The sequence below is a fragment of the Monodon monoceros genome, unplaced genomic scaffold (genome assembly GCF_005190385.1).
Source record: "Monodon monoceros isolate NGI ecotype Baffin Bay Population unplaced genomic scaffold, NGI_Narwhal_1 Super_Scaffold_6, whole genome shotgun sequence".
Classification (NCBI taxonomy): domain Eukaryota; kingdom Metazoa; phylum Chordata; class Mammalia; order Artiodactyla; family Monodontidae; genus Monodon; species Monodon monoceros.
The window spans coordinates 19,623,780-19,641,065 of NW_021703783.1; the positions used below are offsets into that span (position 1 = coordinate 19,623,780).

At 39.8% G+C, this 17,286-nt stretch overlaps 1 protein-coding gene across 6 annotated transcripts in view; it reads right to left on the bottom strand.

Moving 5' to 3' along the window:
* BCAT1 (branched chain amino acid transaminase 1) overlaps window positions 1-17,286 on the bottom strand; it is a 106,369-nt gene that overhangs the window by 49,440 nt on the left and 39,643 nt on the right. For 5 of the 6 annotated variants that reach the window (XM_029205248.1, XM_029205250.1, XM_029205246.1 and 2 more), the window contains exon 3: window positions 7,078-7,278. In XM_029205248.1, coding sequence (XP_029061081.1) covers window positions 7,078-7,278 — 201 coding nt within the window. Of the gene's footprint in view, window positions 1-7,077; window positions 7,279-14,739; window positions 14,877-17,286 lie in introns of all 6 variants that reach the window. The other variant, XM_029205252.1, reaches the window with a different exon arrangement.

The following is a 17,286-nucleotide window of genomic DNA, read 5'->3' on the forward strand; positions in this document are numbered from 1 at the left end:
TTTTTTTTCTGTGATAACCTACATAAGAAAAGAATCTAAAACAGGATGAATGTATGTATATGTGTAAGTGAATCACTTTGTTGTACATCTGAAACTAACGTAACACTGTAAATCAACTACACTGCAACAAAATTAAAATTAAAAAAAAATACAGAGAAAAGAGGAAAATCAATCATTTTAAAGGGAATTTTTTTTCTGTGATAACCTACATAAGAAAAGAATCTAAAACAGGATGAATGTATGTATATGTGTAAGTGAATCACTTTGTTGTACATCTGAAACTAACATAACACTGTAAATCAACTACACTGCAATAAAATTAAAATTTAAAAAAAAAAAGGGAAATTTTTACCACAGGTTCTCTAAGTAATTGTTAGAACAAATAGGCTAAAACATGGTAGAGATATGGACAATTTGAACAAGAACAACAAACTAACCTAATGGACACACAGAGCCCTGCGCACACCACCTGTAGAAGGCATGTTCTTTTCACATGTTTTCTGACCTTAAGATAAGCTAGGTATCAAAACCAAAACTATAACCCCAAGATATCCACATTTTGAAGAAGAAACCCATTACTTAATATTAAGTGTGAGTCAAAGAAGAAAAATGATGGAAATTAGAAAATATGTTCAACTGAATGAGAATGAAAAGGAGGGCCTTTAGATGCTTACAGCCTTAAAGCTTACATGAGAAAAGAAATATAAATCCTGGAGCACAATAAAAAAGCAAAAAATGAGATGTTTTGTTGAAGTGCAAATATATGGGTAATTTTTTAAATGTAGGACTAAAGCTTTAGTTAAAAGATATGGTTGTCAGATTAACTCAGCTGATAACATCTGAAACCCAAAAAAGCACAGAGAGCAATATATCATACAAATACTTTTTAAAATAAAGCTGGTGAGGCTATACTGCTAAATATAAAACAAAAGACTTTCAGGCAAGAAGCTTTACTGGAGATAAAGAAGGTAACTTCGTAGAGTTCCATTTACTTCCTGGTTTAAAAATTATACACATTTGATATAGGTTCAAATTTATGCAAAGATTGTATTATAATCTCACTTGAAAAATACAGATGCAAAATACACAAAGGATAACACAGCCTAACTAAACTGGATTTATCCCAGTGATAGAAGTTGGGTTTAACATTAGAAAATACAGTAATGAATTTGTGCAGAGGATTCACCATTTTGCCGAGTGACCGGTTCAGACGCAGGCTTTTTAATCCAGCTGCACCCCCTCCCCCGTTACCTCCAGAGCTATAATCAAAGGAAGACCTTATAACTTCTGGGAGCTGAACACTGTGATGTTTAAATGGGAAACATTTAAACTGTGATCCATTCAGCTGTCCAGATACCCAGAGCTCTTCAGGAGGCTGCCACACACTTCATTCTTTGAAGAGGTTTTTTTTTAATTTTTAATAAGAGAATTAAAAAAAATTTTTGGCTGCAAAAAAAAAATAATACGGTAATGAGATTCATTATATTAAGAGTTTATGTGGAAAAAACTATATGATCATCTCATTGTAATAAATGCATCTGATAAAACTGAACATTAGTTTATGATTTTTTAAAAAATTTCCTGGATAACTAAGAAAAAAAGGAATCTTCCTTATGTGAGAAATAAACTTGTAGCAAACGCTATACTTAAAATGGTAAATTTTTTTTTAATTGAACTATAGTTGATGTACAATGTTGTGTTAGTTTCAGGTGTACAGCAAAGTGATTCAGTTTTATATATATATATATATATATATATATATATATATATATACACACACACATTATATATTCTTTCTCAGATGTTTTTCCATTATAGATTATTACAAGATATTGAATATAGTTCCCTGTGCTATATAGTACGTTCTTGTTTATCTATTAAAATGGTAAAATTTAAAGCTTTCCTTTCAGATTGAGAACATCACACACTGCCTGCTGCGACTACTTTAATTCAATATTGTACTACCAATATAATAATAATAAAATAAACAGCATAAAGTTAGGAGAAGAAAAAAATAAAACTGTCATAGATCATGCAACACAGATAAGATTAAACTTAGAAAATACACAAAAACTGATATAATCTTTTGAAATTATCTGTTTAGGCAAGATAACCAGATACAAGATTATATTCCCATGTAACAGCAGCAGTTAGAAAATACAAACACTATTTACGGTAGAATTAAAAGGAATACTTAAGTGGGGAAAATCTAAGGTAAGTGAAAGACCCATAAGGAAACTATAAAATTTTACCAAGTCATTAAAGACATAACTAAATGTAGAAAGGAATCCACCACTCATAGATTGAAAGATTCAATATTATAAAGACTCTCTCCAAATTGATTTATATATTTAATGCAATCCAAATGAAAATCATGTCAGGGCATTTATTTTTCTTGTAACAAACTGAATGACAAAAGTTGACTGACATGATAAACTGAATCTAAAAGTAATATGGAAAAGCAAATGACCAAGAAATATCCAAGGCACTCTTGAAGAAAAAGAAGGATTTGTCCTAGCAGACATCCAGACTCATTATAATGATTTGGAGATAAAGACAGTGCGACATTTGTCCAGATAGACAAGCAAAATGATGAAACAGAATAGAGATCCAGATAGACAAGACAGTGGAATGCAAGTGGAGATCGAGAAGCAGACCCATGCGTGTATGTTAAGATGTGACATAATGTATCAGGAGGAAAAGAACAGTCTTTTTAATGGTGCTGGGACAATTGGGTATCTGTAGGGGAAAAGAAAAAATTGGGCCCTACTTCATACAAAAATCAACTTCTGAAATTAAAGCCCTAACTGTGAAGGACAAAAATCAATAATATAGGAAGATGTCTTCATAATCTAGGAATAGAAAAAGAGTCTTTAAGCGAGACACAAAAGGACCAAACATAAAGCAAAGATTGATAAATTCAACTTTTTAAAATTTAAATGTATTTCTTGTCATCAAAAAATTCTGGAGAGAATAAAAAGTCTTAAAAAGATACTTAAAACACATATAACTGATAAAGGACCCATATCTAAAATATATAAAGTACTTCTACAGATCAAAAAGAAAGGGAACACAATAGTGAGCAAAAGATGGAAACAAGCAGGGACTTCAAATAAAGAGATATCCATTGAAATAAACATCACAGTAATCTGCCATTGCATTAAACTGGCTAAAAATTTAAAATCAGGTTATACTCAGAGTCGGCAAGGTTGATGAGTCATGGTTGAATGTGGTTGCTAATTCATGGCTGGTGGGTGTAAAAACTGGTAAAATCACTATGGAAAATAGTTACCCTTTTTGTGTAAAAATGAAGTTAATATCCAGTACCAGCAGCATATTCCTAGACCCTTAAGCAGCATCTCTCAAATTTTTTGGTGTCAGGATGTCTTTACACTCTTAAAAATTATAAAGGTCCCAAAGAGCTTTTATTTATAAGGTAATTCTATCAATATTTACCATTATCAGTAGTGAGAAATTTTTAATTTATTTATTTATTAACAATAAACTATGACATGTTAAAATATTTTCATTAAAATTATCTATATTTTCCAAGAGAATTAATGTTAAGTGTGGCGTTGTTTTAAATTATTGCAAATCTTTAATTTTTGGCTTAACAAAAGACAACTGGATTCTCATATCTGCTTTTGTATTCAATCTCTTGTAATGTTGTTTCGGTTGAGGTACACAAAGAAAACCCAGTCTCATATAGATGTGTGGTTGAGAAAGGAAGTATTTTTGTTAACCTTTTCAGATAATTGTGGATCTTCTTCTCTGATACTCCTCCAAAACTTGACAAGTGGCAGTCCCTTAAAGGTTAGTTACACTGTGGAATCAAACCCCATCAATGAGGTTTTCATACTCTGTTAATTCCTTAAAATTCAATGGTCCGTCAGTCAGAGTTCAACTGAGAAGAAAGAGAACCAGTAGAAATACGTAAAACAGGGACTTCCCTGGTGGCGCAGTGGTTAAGAATCCGCCTGCCAACGCAGGGGACACGGGTTCGATCCCTGGTCTGGGAAGATCCCACGTACTGCGGAGCAACTAAGCCTGTGCACCACAACTACTGAGCCTGCGCTCTGGAGCCCGCGAGCCACAACTACTGAGCCCGTGTGTCACAACTACTGAAGCCTGCGTGCCCAGAGCCCATGCTCCGCAATGAGAAGCCCGTGCACTGCAACAAAGGGCAGCCCCCACTCGCCACAACTAGAGAAAGCCCACGCACAGCAACGAAGACCCAACGCAGCCAAAAATAAATAAATTTATTTTAAAAAAACAAAAAAAGAAAAGAAATACGTATGACATTTACAGATTTATTAGAAGAAACTGCCCAACGCATCTGTGGAGGCTGGCTAAGCAAAGTCCAAAATCTGTAGGACAGGCTGTGAGAAGGAGAAGATCACAAGCAGGCTGGACCCAGGAGGTGTGGGCTGCAGTCCATCTGCAAGTGAGTCAGGAAGGAGGGGCAGCGGAAGAGACTGAGTGCATGTGTAGGCCTAGCTGCTGCGTGAAAGTCCTGAGGTCAGGCTCACCCAGAATAATCTCCCTTTTGATCAACTTCGAATCAACTAATTAGGGACTTTAACCCCATCTGCAAAATTCCTTCAAACAGCACCTAAATTAGTGTGTGACTGAATAACTAGAAGAAGGCGTGTGTACGCAACAAAACCGCCACTGCCTTCCTATGTCCTCCAGTGCTCACAAGAGAATGTCCTTGTAGTCCATCCCCAGCAGGAGATGAAAAATGTTATTCTGGGGACTGTGGTTCAGAATAAGCAAATGAACACATCAAAAAGTCATCATAGGGCTTCCCTGGTGGCGCAGTGGTTGCGAGTCCACCTGCCGATGCACGGGACACAGGATCTCTTGAAAGGGGAGCCCAGGGGTCTGTGGACCACACTTTGAGAACTGCTGATTTAAAGAAACATGTATACAAGCACACCAGCATACTATGTACAAGAATGTTCACAGAAAAGGAAACCACACAAGCGCACGTCAACAATAGACTAAATATATCCACATAACGGAATATTATTGCTTCAAGGAGCATATGATGTGGTACCTACCACTCTTTGACCCAGATAACCTGGGCCTCTGCCCAGAGCCTCACACTTTAGAGGGCCTCTCACCCCTGTCTTTCTCCAGCTGTGACCCCCTTGGAGCAAGTAGTTGGCTGAATCCTTTTTCTAGACAGACTCCAAGTACTCAGTTCCCCAGAATTCCCTACCCAAATGGCCCTGATCCTATTTTCAGGGCCTCAATGGGCATCCTTGGTTTCATCCTCTTAAGAACAGACAGGACTACTAGGATGTCCACATCTAAGTCCAAAGATGGCCAAGGGTCATCTGTTTGCAAGTGGTGTGGGCATCTACGTGTGTGTGCGAGGCCCCCTGTGGTACAGGATGGAGCCAGGACAGAAAGAGATAGAGGGTGGACTTTGGGGTGGCTCTGCTTGTACATCTGTCCCAGGACCCACAGATATTAGGGTTGGTCCTGGATGCTTAGAGCTCACATAACATGGAGCTCAAACAGGTTCACGGGCGCACGCACACACGCACACACACACACACACACACACATGCATGCACACTATAATTCCACTTATGCAAAGTTCAGAAAGAAGCAAAACCGTAGTGTTAGAGATACATACAGTCCAAAAAGAAAAGAAGAGAAAAGTTACCACAAAAGTAAGAATAACGAGTGCCAGAAGATACAGGGTTTATGATGTGGAAGGGACACGAGAAGGCTTCTGGGATGCTCAAAGGGTCTAGGTCTATTTCCTTACTCGGGTGGTAGCTACGTGGGCACTCATTTATAAGTATTCAGTAAATAGTACATGTTGTCCATTTTTTCAAATTACGTTTTATCTCACTAAATATTAATATCAACCTGAAAAATGAAGTCACTGTAATAAAATTGCATTTTCTTTCATCCAGGTTCCCTACTCACACTTCACATGTCTCTCCTTCACTTTTCGAAATCTTCACATACTTATCAAAAAATACTTTTGAAATCGACAAAACCACATGTAATTGTAGCTCTAAAAATAAAATCAATAGGATTCTAAAATCAGTAGGGCTGATGAGTGGAAGAGAAAGAAATCCAAGGAGATTATTCGTACGTTCACTTTCGGATTAAAATAATATGACCACAGACAGGCTTTCAGCCCAGGAAGTTTGACTCCAGAACCTGAATAATTAACCATATGCTTTTTCACTTAAAACAATTAAATGAAATGACCCGTATAAGATACCTAGGTACAGGGCATATTGCAGGATTTCAATAAACAAATGTAGTTATTTTATCATTATCATTCTGAATATTTATTTACTATTACCACCTTTTAGTCTCCTAGTAAGTAGGCCATTGCTTCATTTCTATACCCCAATATTCTAGGAAAGATATTTAACACATTAAAAAAGAGTAAAATATACTGGGGTCAAGGGAATGGGGAGTGTATTGTGTATTTGGCTGTGTGTATCCTGAGAAGGACCAGAGAAGCACCCTCTAACTATTTAATATTTTATGCTTATAATTATCCCACTCGTGCCTGAAGGATGACATTTAATTACATGTCCCTTAACATGCCTAACTACAAGTTATTGCTGTCATAAAACCATGCAGTTAGCATTAAAATTAAATATAATATTGTACTCAATGACCTCTCCTCAATCATTAGAGGATCTAAGAGAGGTGATTTAGTGAAATATTAACAGTACAGGCTTTTTGGTTGCTAATTTTTTTGCCAACTGTCATTCCCATTTGCTCTAAATAAGTTTTTAAATGATATTATAAGCCGATGTTACAAGTTCATGTGCACATTATATTTTTATTTCTGTATACCCTACAGCGTGCTTACCAGCTACATGATTTTTTAATTGAGATTTTAAAAAATTCAAGATTATCTGAAAATTCAGTTCTTAAGACTTACCCTCAATACAACTGTTTACAGGCCATTTATGATTGCCTCTAGTTAATATGGTAAAGCCCTGCTGCCCTAAAGCTATTTGAGCGGGGGAGCTACTTAGTAACCCCAGTGAAGACCAAGCATGTTGCCGTCATTAATTCCCAAGTACTTACTTCCACTGCATAGTGGAAAGCCGACGAACCTGGATGCAATGACAGGTTTTGAAGAGGCTTGATGTGTGGTTTCTCCCATCCAAACTCCGAGGACCACTCCACTGTTAACATGTGATCCGTAAAAACCGTTCCAAAAACCAGAGTATTGGGGTCTGGTTTTTCCTTTAAAACGGTGGCTGGTGTGATTATTAGATCTTTAGCCTGGGGAAGAAAATCAGCACCATTAAAGAAAAGTAACTGAACATCCATGGCTAGATGAGACAGAGGGGAAAAAGACAGATACAATTTAAGTCACTGGCCGTCATTTGACTTTTAAATGTTGGCAACTAACGCAGAAACTTAACACTGTGTGAGAGAAGCAAATCATGCCTGCATTCAGAATTTGGACTGTTGTTTAAAATCCCTTCAATGTAGGGAATTCCCTGGCGGTCCAGTGGTTAGGTCAGGGAGCTAAGATCCAGAGGCCGCAGGGCACAGCAAAAAAAAAAAAAAAGAAATCTCTGCAATGTATACTGCCGAACAAATATCAGAACCAAAATTCAGTGGCATTTAGAAACAGGGACAAAAGAGTAGATGGAGTTAAGTGACGCTAAAAGAACATATCTCTTCTTCACTCCCGCCACAGAACCCATGTGGATCCTTCGAGAAAGAAGAAAGAGGGGTCTTAGAATGAAAACAGCAACACTCACAATGACTTGTTAAACTAAAAAGAATGTCATTAAGAACTGCAGCTCTCGGGATGGTTATACTCCAGCTCCCCCAAAGAATTCTTGGCAGAAGGCTTCCAAAACCCTCTGGGTGCATCGTAGGGGACAGGCAGCAAGCAGAGTGAAGCAAATGTTTTCCTCGTTGAAAACAGAAGTAGAGATTGAACACTAAGATATAAATCCTCTATTCTGTATTGAGGAAACAGTGAACAAAGGACCCCTTATTCAAAGAAAGATAAATAAGAGTAATAGGAAACAACTTCACACAGCCCCATTTCACCAGCTCTCCACAGCCGGCTTGCCTATTACAAATGGCCAACACGTAAGCATCCGGATCATAGACAATAGCACCACCAACTATACAATAGCGGTAGAATACTGACAAAAACCACAGGGGAAGGAGCTTTTAGACCACTTAAAAACAAAACTAACCAAGGACAAGTTCAAGCTGTTAATAGGTTCTAAGGAAGGTCAGACTCCACTTCTTTCTATACACAGAAGTAGTCATTTCCCCCAAAATCAAATACAGAATTTCACTTCGTATCACCAGCTCTGATCATTATTTTTCAAATAATCTAATTACTTCGGATTAATTCACTGCTTTATAGCTGCTTCAGTCATTTGATATATTATGAATGATAGTTATTTTTAGAAAAACATTTAGGCTACAAATGTTATTTACTTTTTGTTTAACTTTTTATTTTATCTTGGAGTATAGCCGATTAACAATGTTGTGATAGTTTCAGGTGCACAGCAGAGGGACTCAGCCATACGTATGCATGTATCCGTTCTCCCCCAAACTCCCCTCCCATTCAGGCTGCCAAATAACATAAAAATGTTATTTATTTCAAAACAACCAGAAAGCTCACATTACAAAGTATAAGGCATTAAGGACAACATATTAACTGTAATTTTCAGGCCAGTCTAGTAACGCTACTTTGGAATATGCCAGTAAAATGCAAAACTTTGGGGAAAAAATTTCTTCTATCAGTACTTAATCCAAGTAAGTAAGTTAACCTAAAACCCTTTACTAAGTGCAAGAAAATAAATTTATTCCAGCTAAATTGTTTTGATCTTTGAATTCCATTTCTCTCCCCTTATCCTCTAGACTAGGTAGGATGTTGGGCAAATTTCACCTGATGGCATGGTCCATCAGCTGTGACAGAAACCTGAGGACCCTCAAGCCAAAAATATTTATTATCTGGCCCATTCAAAAAGCTTGCCAATCCTTCTTGACTGTTTAGATAAGAAATCTGGGGCTTCCCTGGTGGCGCAGTGGTTGAGAGTCCGCCTGCCGATGCAGGGGACATGGGTTCATGCCCCGGTCTGGGAAGATCCCACATGCCGCGGAGCGGCTGGGCCCGTGAGCCATGGCCACTGAGCCTACGCATCCGGAGCCTGTGCTCTGCAATGGGAGAGGCCACAACAGTGAGAGGCCCGAGTACCGCAAAAAAAAAAAAAAAAAAAAAAAAAAAAAAGAAATCTGGCTAGAGTATTTGCAGTTAAATCTCCAGCCCTAGCACAGTACCCGGCACAGACAGCAGTAAAGTTTTCTTAAATGCTGAAAATAACTTTGGTTGATTTCAGATGCACTCCGTAATGAATGACAGACTCATTCACAGAAGATGGCCGGGATTTAAAGTGAGTGAAATTCTAACATAAACTTTTTATTACATGAATGGTTTCACAGTATTCTTCCACAAGGAAGTACCTGTGCTTTTGCTTTAGTTAGCTTTTTTGAAAAAGTGGCTGGGGGGATCCTGGGCTAAGAAAAATCTAGAACTATATCAATATAGTAAGACAAACTTAATGCAAAAATTTACCTATTAACACTATTAATAAAAGTTTCTTAATAACGGGAGAGCCGTAAGATACAAAACAAAAGCAGAAAGATGAAAGTAGGTGAAAATGTAGCAGAGAAAGTGAGTAGAAGGGGTGAGTTTTTTATCCCTGAATTCTGGATACATCTGAAACATTGCAAAGGCAACAGACCTTAGCTTTTTTTCTTTTTTCCCAGTGACAAAACCAGTAATTTGCATGGTTCTTCAAAAGTAAGATAGGGAGGGAGGAAGGGGAGGGGGGAAAAAAAAAAAAAGTAAGATAGGGCTTCCCTGGTGGCACAGTGGTTGAGAGTCCGCCTGCCGATGCAGGGGACACAGGTTCGTGCCCGGGTCCGGGAAGATCCCACAAGCCGCGGAGCAGCTGGGCGCGTGAGCCACGGAAGCTGGGCCTGCGCGTCCGGAGCCTGTGCTCTGCAACAGGAGAGGCCAAAACAGTGAGAGGCCCGCGTACCGCAAAAAAAAAAAAAAAAAGGCTAAAAAAAATCTCAACCTCCCATCTGCTATTTCTTCCTTTTTTTTTTTTTTTTGGCCATACCCCACAGCTTGCGGGATCTTGGTTCCCCAACCAGGGTTCAAACCCGGGCCCCGGGAATGAAAGTGTGGAGTCCTAACCACTGGACCACCAGGGAATTCCTCCACCTGCTATTTCTAACATTAGCTAAACAGTTCTATCATTACCAAAGACATACAGATGGCCAACAAATACATGAAATGATGCTCAACATCACTAACCATTAGAGAAATGCAAATCAAAGCCACAATGATGCAAATCAAAACCACAAAAATGCAAGTCAAAACTACAATGAGGTATCTATCACCTCACACCAGTCAGAATGGCCATCATCAGAAAATCTAGAAACAATGAATGCTGGAGAGGGTGTGGAGAAAAGGGAACCCTCTTGCACTGTTGGTGGGAATGTAAATTGATACAGCCACTATGGAGAACAGTATGGAGGTTCCTTAAAAAACTAAAAATAGAACTACCATATGACCAAGCAATCCCACTACTGGGCACATACCCTGAGAAAACCATAATTCAAAAAAAGTCATGTACCAAAATGTTCATTGCAGCTCTATTTACAATAGCCAGGACATGGAAGCAACCTAAGTGTCCATCAGCAGATGAATGGATAAAGATGTGGCACATATATACAATGGAATATTACTCAGCCATAAAAAGAAACGAAACTGAGTTATTTGTAGTGAGGTGGATGGACCTAGAATCTGTCAGAGAGTGAAGCAAGTCAGAAAGAGAAAAACAAATACCGTATGCTAATGCACATATATGGAATTTTAAAAAGTGGTACTGATGAACCTAGTGGCAGGGCAGGAATAAAGACGCAGTTATAGAGAACGGACTTGAGGGCATAGGGGGTGGGGAAGGGGAAGCTGGGATGAAGTGAAAGAGTAGCATTGACATATATACACTACCAAACGTAAAATGGATGGCTAGTGGGAAGCAGCTGCATAGCACAAGGAGATCAGCTAGATGCTTTGTGACAACCTAGAGGGGTGGGATAGGGAGGGTGGAAGGGAGACGAAAAAGGGAGGGGATATGGGGATATATGTATACACATAGCTGATTCACTTTGTTGTACAGCAGAAACTAACACAAGATTGTAAAGTATTTATACTCCAATAAAGATGTGAAAAAAACAAACAAACAATTCTATCATTAGCTAATCAACAAGAAGCAAACCACACAGGATCCATCTACCTTTCAGGATTTCTAGGCTTTCCAGTAACCATACCTGCCATGAAACCAATAGGCAATGGAATATATACAACTTTATTCCAACAACAATCTGCATAGAAGATTTCAAAAACAAGACTATGGCTTTGCCTCATATCAAACTGTAGGGTGATTCTTTTTATTTTTTCCTTCCCTCACTCTTCTTCCTTCCTCACCTGCTTTATTATTCTTAGTATTTTGCCTTTTTATTCACTCAGTGAACACTGCACCAGCACAGTGGCTCAGGTAGTCCACTAAACAAGCACAGCAGATACCAAGATGCAAGGGCTCAGCCTTCCTTCTCAGGTGCACTTGCTGCCGGCCAAAGACAGGTGGTAGCCTCTGTGAACAAGTGTTATTCATTCATTCTGTTACGAAGGTTGTCACCCCAGAATCATATCCCTTCCCCTCCCTTGAATAGAAACCAATAGAAACTCAGTCTAAGTTTCAGGACGAAGCTGAAAGAAAAAAACAAGAATTGGTTAGAACCAAGTAGGCCCAAGATGGAGGAAGATGTGACTTCCACTAGACCCTGGGCCCCATTATACGCTCATTGTAATAAGTTAGCTAAATGCCACCCTCACCAGCACCGTGACAGTTGACGATTGCCATGACAACAACCGGAAAAGCACGAAAAGCACGTACAAGGACTGAAAAGGAGAGCTGCATCAGTTCTGGGTTCAAATCACACCCCTGTTCTCATATAACTCATGAATATTCCTCCCACTCTTTCCAATTCCCTTCCTTTTACCTTGACCCTCCTGACCCGCCCAACTGGGGTTGAGAAGTTGATTAATGAACTAGGTTCCCACTTCTCCATTCTTTAACCACTGAATGAAGCTTGTGCTGATCCAATCTCAGCGTTGGTTTTGTTATTGGCTGCACAATCTGACTGGAAAAAGAACCTCGCTGGGGGAAAAACTGGGGTCTTGGCCCAGGCTAGGACCCCGGCAAGGTCTGGTTGATCAATTCAGTAACATATTAACCTAACAATTTTTTTTTTTTTAACCTAACAGTTTTTGAGCTACTATGTACCTGTATTGCTATAGGCACAAAGAAACTCAGGGGAGTCCTCTTAGCGAGAGGGAAAAACAGTATAAAGAAATAAATGGATAAATAGATGTCAGGAGGTGATTAGTGCTATGAAGAAGAAAATGAAAGCAGCTTGAAAGGACAGAGTGGGAAAGAGAAGCATTATTTTAGATAGAAGCGTTAGGGAAGGCCTCCCTGATGAGGTGACATTTGAGCAGAAACTTGAATGAAGAGGGTAGGTCATTTAGATATCTAGGGGCAAAGTCTTTCAGGCAGAGGGAGCAAGTGCAAAGGCTCTGAGGTGGGAACACACTTGGCATGTACAGGAAACAGCAGAGCGCCAGTATGGTGGGGATGCAGGAAAGGGAGGGGCTGACAGAACCAGTTACTCCATTGTATACTGACCGACATTCCAATTCTCCCTGAGCCCTGGCTCTGTGTAACCAAGATTGTATGCCATCTTCTTTCTTTCCCTGGAACCAGTACCATAGACACTGCTGGCAGTTAAGGTAAACCCAGTTTCTCTCTCCATTCCAGGTAATTTGAAGGATAATACTAGAGCCAGGCTACCATGCTTTAATTTCTTGCTGTTTTTACTAAGTATGGAAGAGCAAAGTTGGAGGAAGGAGGAGAGTTTAAATGGTGGAAAAATAAGAGAATCTGGGTAATGTTGAGCCTTTTCCTTGAGCCTCTACACTTCCCCTCTTGGCATCTGTGTTCTCAACCCTGGCCAAACACTGGATTCAACCATGGAGGTTTTTTAAAAACATTAAACTGGACCCCATTCCAGAATCGCAGAAGGATGGAGCAGGGGGGTGCTTGTTTATGTTTACCCAAGTGGATTCCAACTGTGCAGTCAGGGCTGAGAGCCACACCACACCATCTCCCCTGAAGATTTCATCAGCTTGAACAGCAATGGTTCCCGGCATTGGCTGCTGAGTTGACTTACCTGGGAGGATTTTTTTTTTTAAGAAAAATATCAATGCCCACGCCCTACCTAAGCTCAGTGCAAAAGAAACTCAGGAGTGGGGCTCCACATCAGTTTTGGTTTCAAGCTCTCCAGGAGATGCCAATGCACAAGAAAGGCTGAGAACCAGTGACAGAGATTCAAATCTCACAGATTTGTAAATACTTACCAAAAGCCACTTACTCTCTTGCAATCATATGAACTTGGTAATCTCAAACTGAATATGTCTAAAATGGAACACATAATATTTCCTTCAAAACAGGGTCTCCATCTCTGATATTCATATTACTTTCTACTTCTTGACTTTTTTTTTTTTTTTTTTTTTTGCGGTACGCGGGCCGCCCACTGTCGTGGCCTCTCCTGTTGCGGAGCACAGGCTCCGGACGCGCAGGCTCAGCGGCCACGGCTCACGGGCCCAGCCGCTCCGCGGCATGTGGGATCTTCCCGGACTGGGGCACGAACCCGCGTCCCCTGCATCGGCAGGCGGACTCTCAACCACTGCGCCACCAGGGAAGCCCAGACTTCTTAATCCTTAATTTATTCAAAAAATTATACTGAAAGAAGAAAAATGAAAAGTAAAAATCTCCATCTTTTACCTGGCAGCTACATATCCACTTCCCAGAGATGACCTCTGCTAGCACATTCATTGTGTATTTTTCCTCTATTTTCTTTGCATGTTCATTACTTTTTTTTTTTTTTTTTTTGCTGTACACGGGCCTCTCACTGTTGTGGCCTCTCCCGTTGCGGAGCACAGGCTCCGGACACGCAGGCTCAGCAGCCATGGCTCACGGGCCCAGCCGCTCCGCGGCATGTGGGATCCTCCCGGACCGGGGCACAAACCCGTGTCCCCTGCATCGGCAGGCGGACTCTCAACCACTGCGCCACCAGGGAAGCCCTGTTCATTACTTTTGAGCTTATCATTCTCACATTCTCCCAACCCTGCCTCCCATATCGATCACTGAATTAAGACACTTGTACTTTCAAGTATCACATGTTTAATCATTACCTTCAAAAGTCCATGAACAGCTAAATGGCTACAGACTCGAGTCCAAATATTTTAACCCCAAAATCAAGGATCCCAAGCAAGGCACTAACTTCCTTTTACAATTCTACCTCTCACTAACGTTATGCATAAACCTTTTATCATTTACCAATCAATGCGTTCAGCTGCAAGTAAATAAAAACCAAACAGGAGCTGGTTTTCTCATAACAAGTCTGGAGGAGCCAGGCCTGCCAGCACCCGTTAACGTCAAGGCTCTGTGATTTTCTTGGCCGTCTCCTCTGGGTCAAAAGAAGGCTGCTACAGCTATAGCTGTAGCTTCAGTGTTAATGATCTAATAAAAGTCCAAAGAAAGGGGAGGAAAAGGACAATACCAGACAAACCTGTTCCCTTTGACCGCAAAAGCAAAAATTTCCCAGAAATTCCCTATGCCTTATTGGTTAGAAATCTGTCATAGTGATCTCTCTAGCTGCAAAGGAGCCTGGGAAGGCAGGTTTGTCATCCAGGGCCGGCTGGAGAACTGTGAACAAAATCAGAGTTCTGTTAACAAGGAACGTGTCTGGGGCTGTATTTGCGGTACACATTAGCCTAGTGCCTGAACACTTATATATTCTTGTCTAACATGGGAAGAGATAGAAGGACTAAAACTTGGCTACAGATGTCTTCCCACCCTCACCTGTTTTTCTCCATTATTTCTTCCACTTGTAAAGCAGAACATCAGGTGCCTCCAGTTTATCCAAACTCCCTCCTTTCTTCCTCCAGCAGTAAATGTGGAAACTAGCACCCTCACCCAGCCCAGCAGTCTGGGGTATCCTCAGCTTTCCGACTGCCTAACACTTGCCTTACCTACTGCTCATGCAAACCCTCCAGATAGACAGCCCACTCTCCAAAATGCTTGGTTTCCTCTATAAAATCCTTCAGATTGACTTGAACAGTTGGGAAATGGGAGTCACTTCTCTTTATCATTTTAGCCTCTCATTTAGCACAGTATCATGTCCGATTAATTCTGTTCTAAACTTCACTAAACCTGGATTTATCTTCACGGTTTTGGATATCTCAACATAACAGACTTAAAAACAAAACTGAAAACAAAAACTTGTACTACTATAATTCATAAAAGATGTTGTTATTCCAAACCCTTAGACAGCCAACTTGAAGAATGATCAAGGCCTAGTACGTATTTTTTATTTTTCTGAATCCTCTCTTTAAAATACCTCTAAGACCACCCATAGTGGGTAGGACCCTCTTGCCCTGAGATCAGGTTAGTTAATGGCAAAGCCTTTTTTATGTTTTTATGCTCAACTTGGTGCTCTTTCCGATGCTCCAATGGTCTCTGATGACTTCAAAGTCAGGATACCATATACTTGTGGAAGAATCTGGAAGGCCACAAAGACTGGATTGTGAAATGGCAAGAAATATTGACAAAAACAGGGCATACTAAAAACCACAATTTCTTGACTCAAAATGTGTGGTTGGGGAACCATTTGGTCTGAGATGGGGAAGCCACGGCAAGCTATTGCAACTGGATTGAGAGCACCTGAGGGCTGTATCAGCCGGCATTCAGGCAACATGGCATCAGTACTTCTCTGAATTGGCACTTAAAACTTTCAAAGGCTATCTCTGCATTACAACTCTATCAGATGTTGCATAACTTTGTTCTAAAACAAGTGCGTATGTCTTGCTCTATTTGGAAAACCATGGGTGCTACGTTCATTATCATTTAGACACTTTCTAAAAATCTAATAAGGAGGTACGAATAGGAGTAAATTAGGGCTTTTGGAGCGGCACATTCTGTGGAAGCAGGGGGGATGGGAAGAAACAGACAGTTGACCTCCTTGAAACAAGGAACAACCCTGGAGTCCACAGAAAGATTCTGTAGGATTTCCCAGTAATAAGGCATCTCATTACTGGACTCTTGGATAACGGTTTCCTCACGTTAAAATGACTATCAAAATGGGGGAAGAGATGCAATGTGAAAACTACCCATGAGACCCAAAAGGCAATTTAAAAGTTATAAATGGAGTTGATCAAAAGGGAGATAGAATACGTCCAAAGCCAACACGATCCTGTAAAAGCCACCATTTTTCTCCCCCAAATTATCAATTTCATTTTTCGTTTACCTCATCACATTTGCACAGTGAATACAACCACCATTACCACTCATGTTTTGATATGCGAATACATGAGTATAGACTATCAATACACCCCTCCTTACCTGAAATCTAAATTAACAAAGAGAAGATTACTTACATGATGAATTAACTCTTCATTTTGCAAACAATTCTTCTACGTATAAAAGTATAAAGGCCTTTGGGGAAATTTTTAATTTATCTATAACCTTTGAGGAATTTACTATATAAGATGACCCTCAGAGATTATGAAGCAGAATTCCTCTTTATCTCATTCTTTCAAGGACCCACATCTCAACATCTAAGTCCCTCAGATGTATTAGGAGCTTAGTCTTCATAGGCTAGCAGAGTAGATTGACTGTTGGGTTACAGAGGACATTAAAGGACAAGGAGCAAATTCACAAACTTATTACTATATCCTATTATATTTTGGTTTTTAAAAAGTCCTGAGAGCAGAGACCTTATATTAAATTTATCTTTGGATTTCCAATGCCTAGCACAGTCCCTGGCACATAGTAAGAGCAGGGTATGAGTGAAATTGATGAGTCAAGTTTCACTCCCTCTCTGAACCCTGCCAGGATGTGAGATCATTAGGACACTCTGTGCTATGGATGACAATTGACAGTGACTGAAACAGGCAGCAGAAGAGCAGAAGGAGACAAAAAAAAAAGCAAAAATCTCTGTGGTGTGGGGGGTTGGGAGTAGGTGGAGATAATGAATTATAGAGAAAATGATAATCCACCTTACATTTATGATTTTATGATTTTTAAAGTACTTTACAAGATTCGTTCTCTTTTGCTC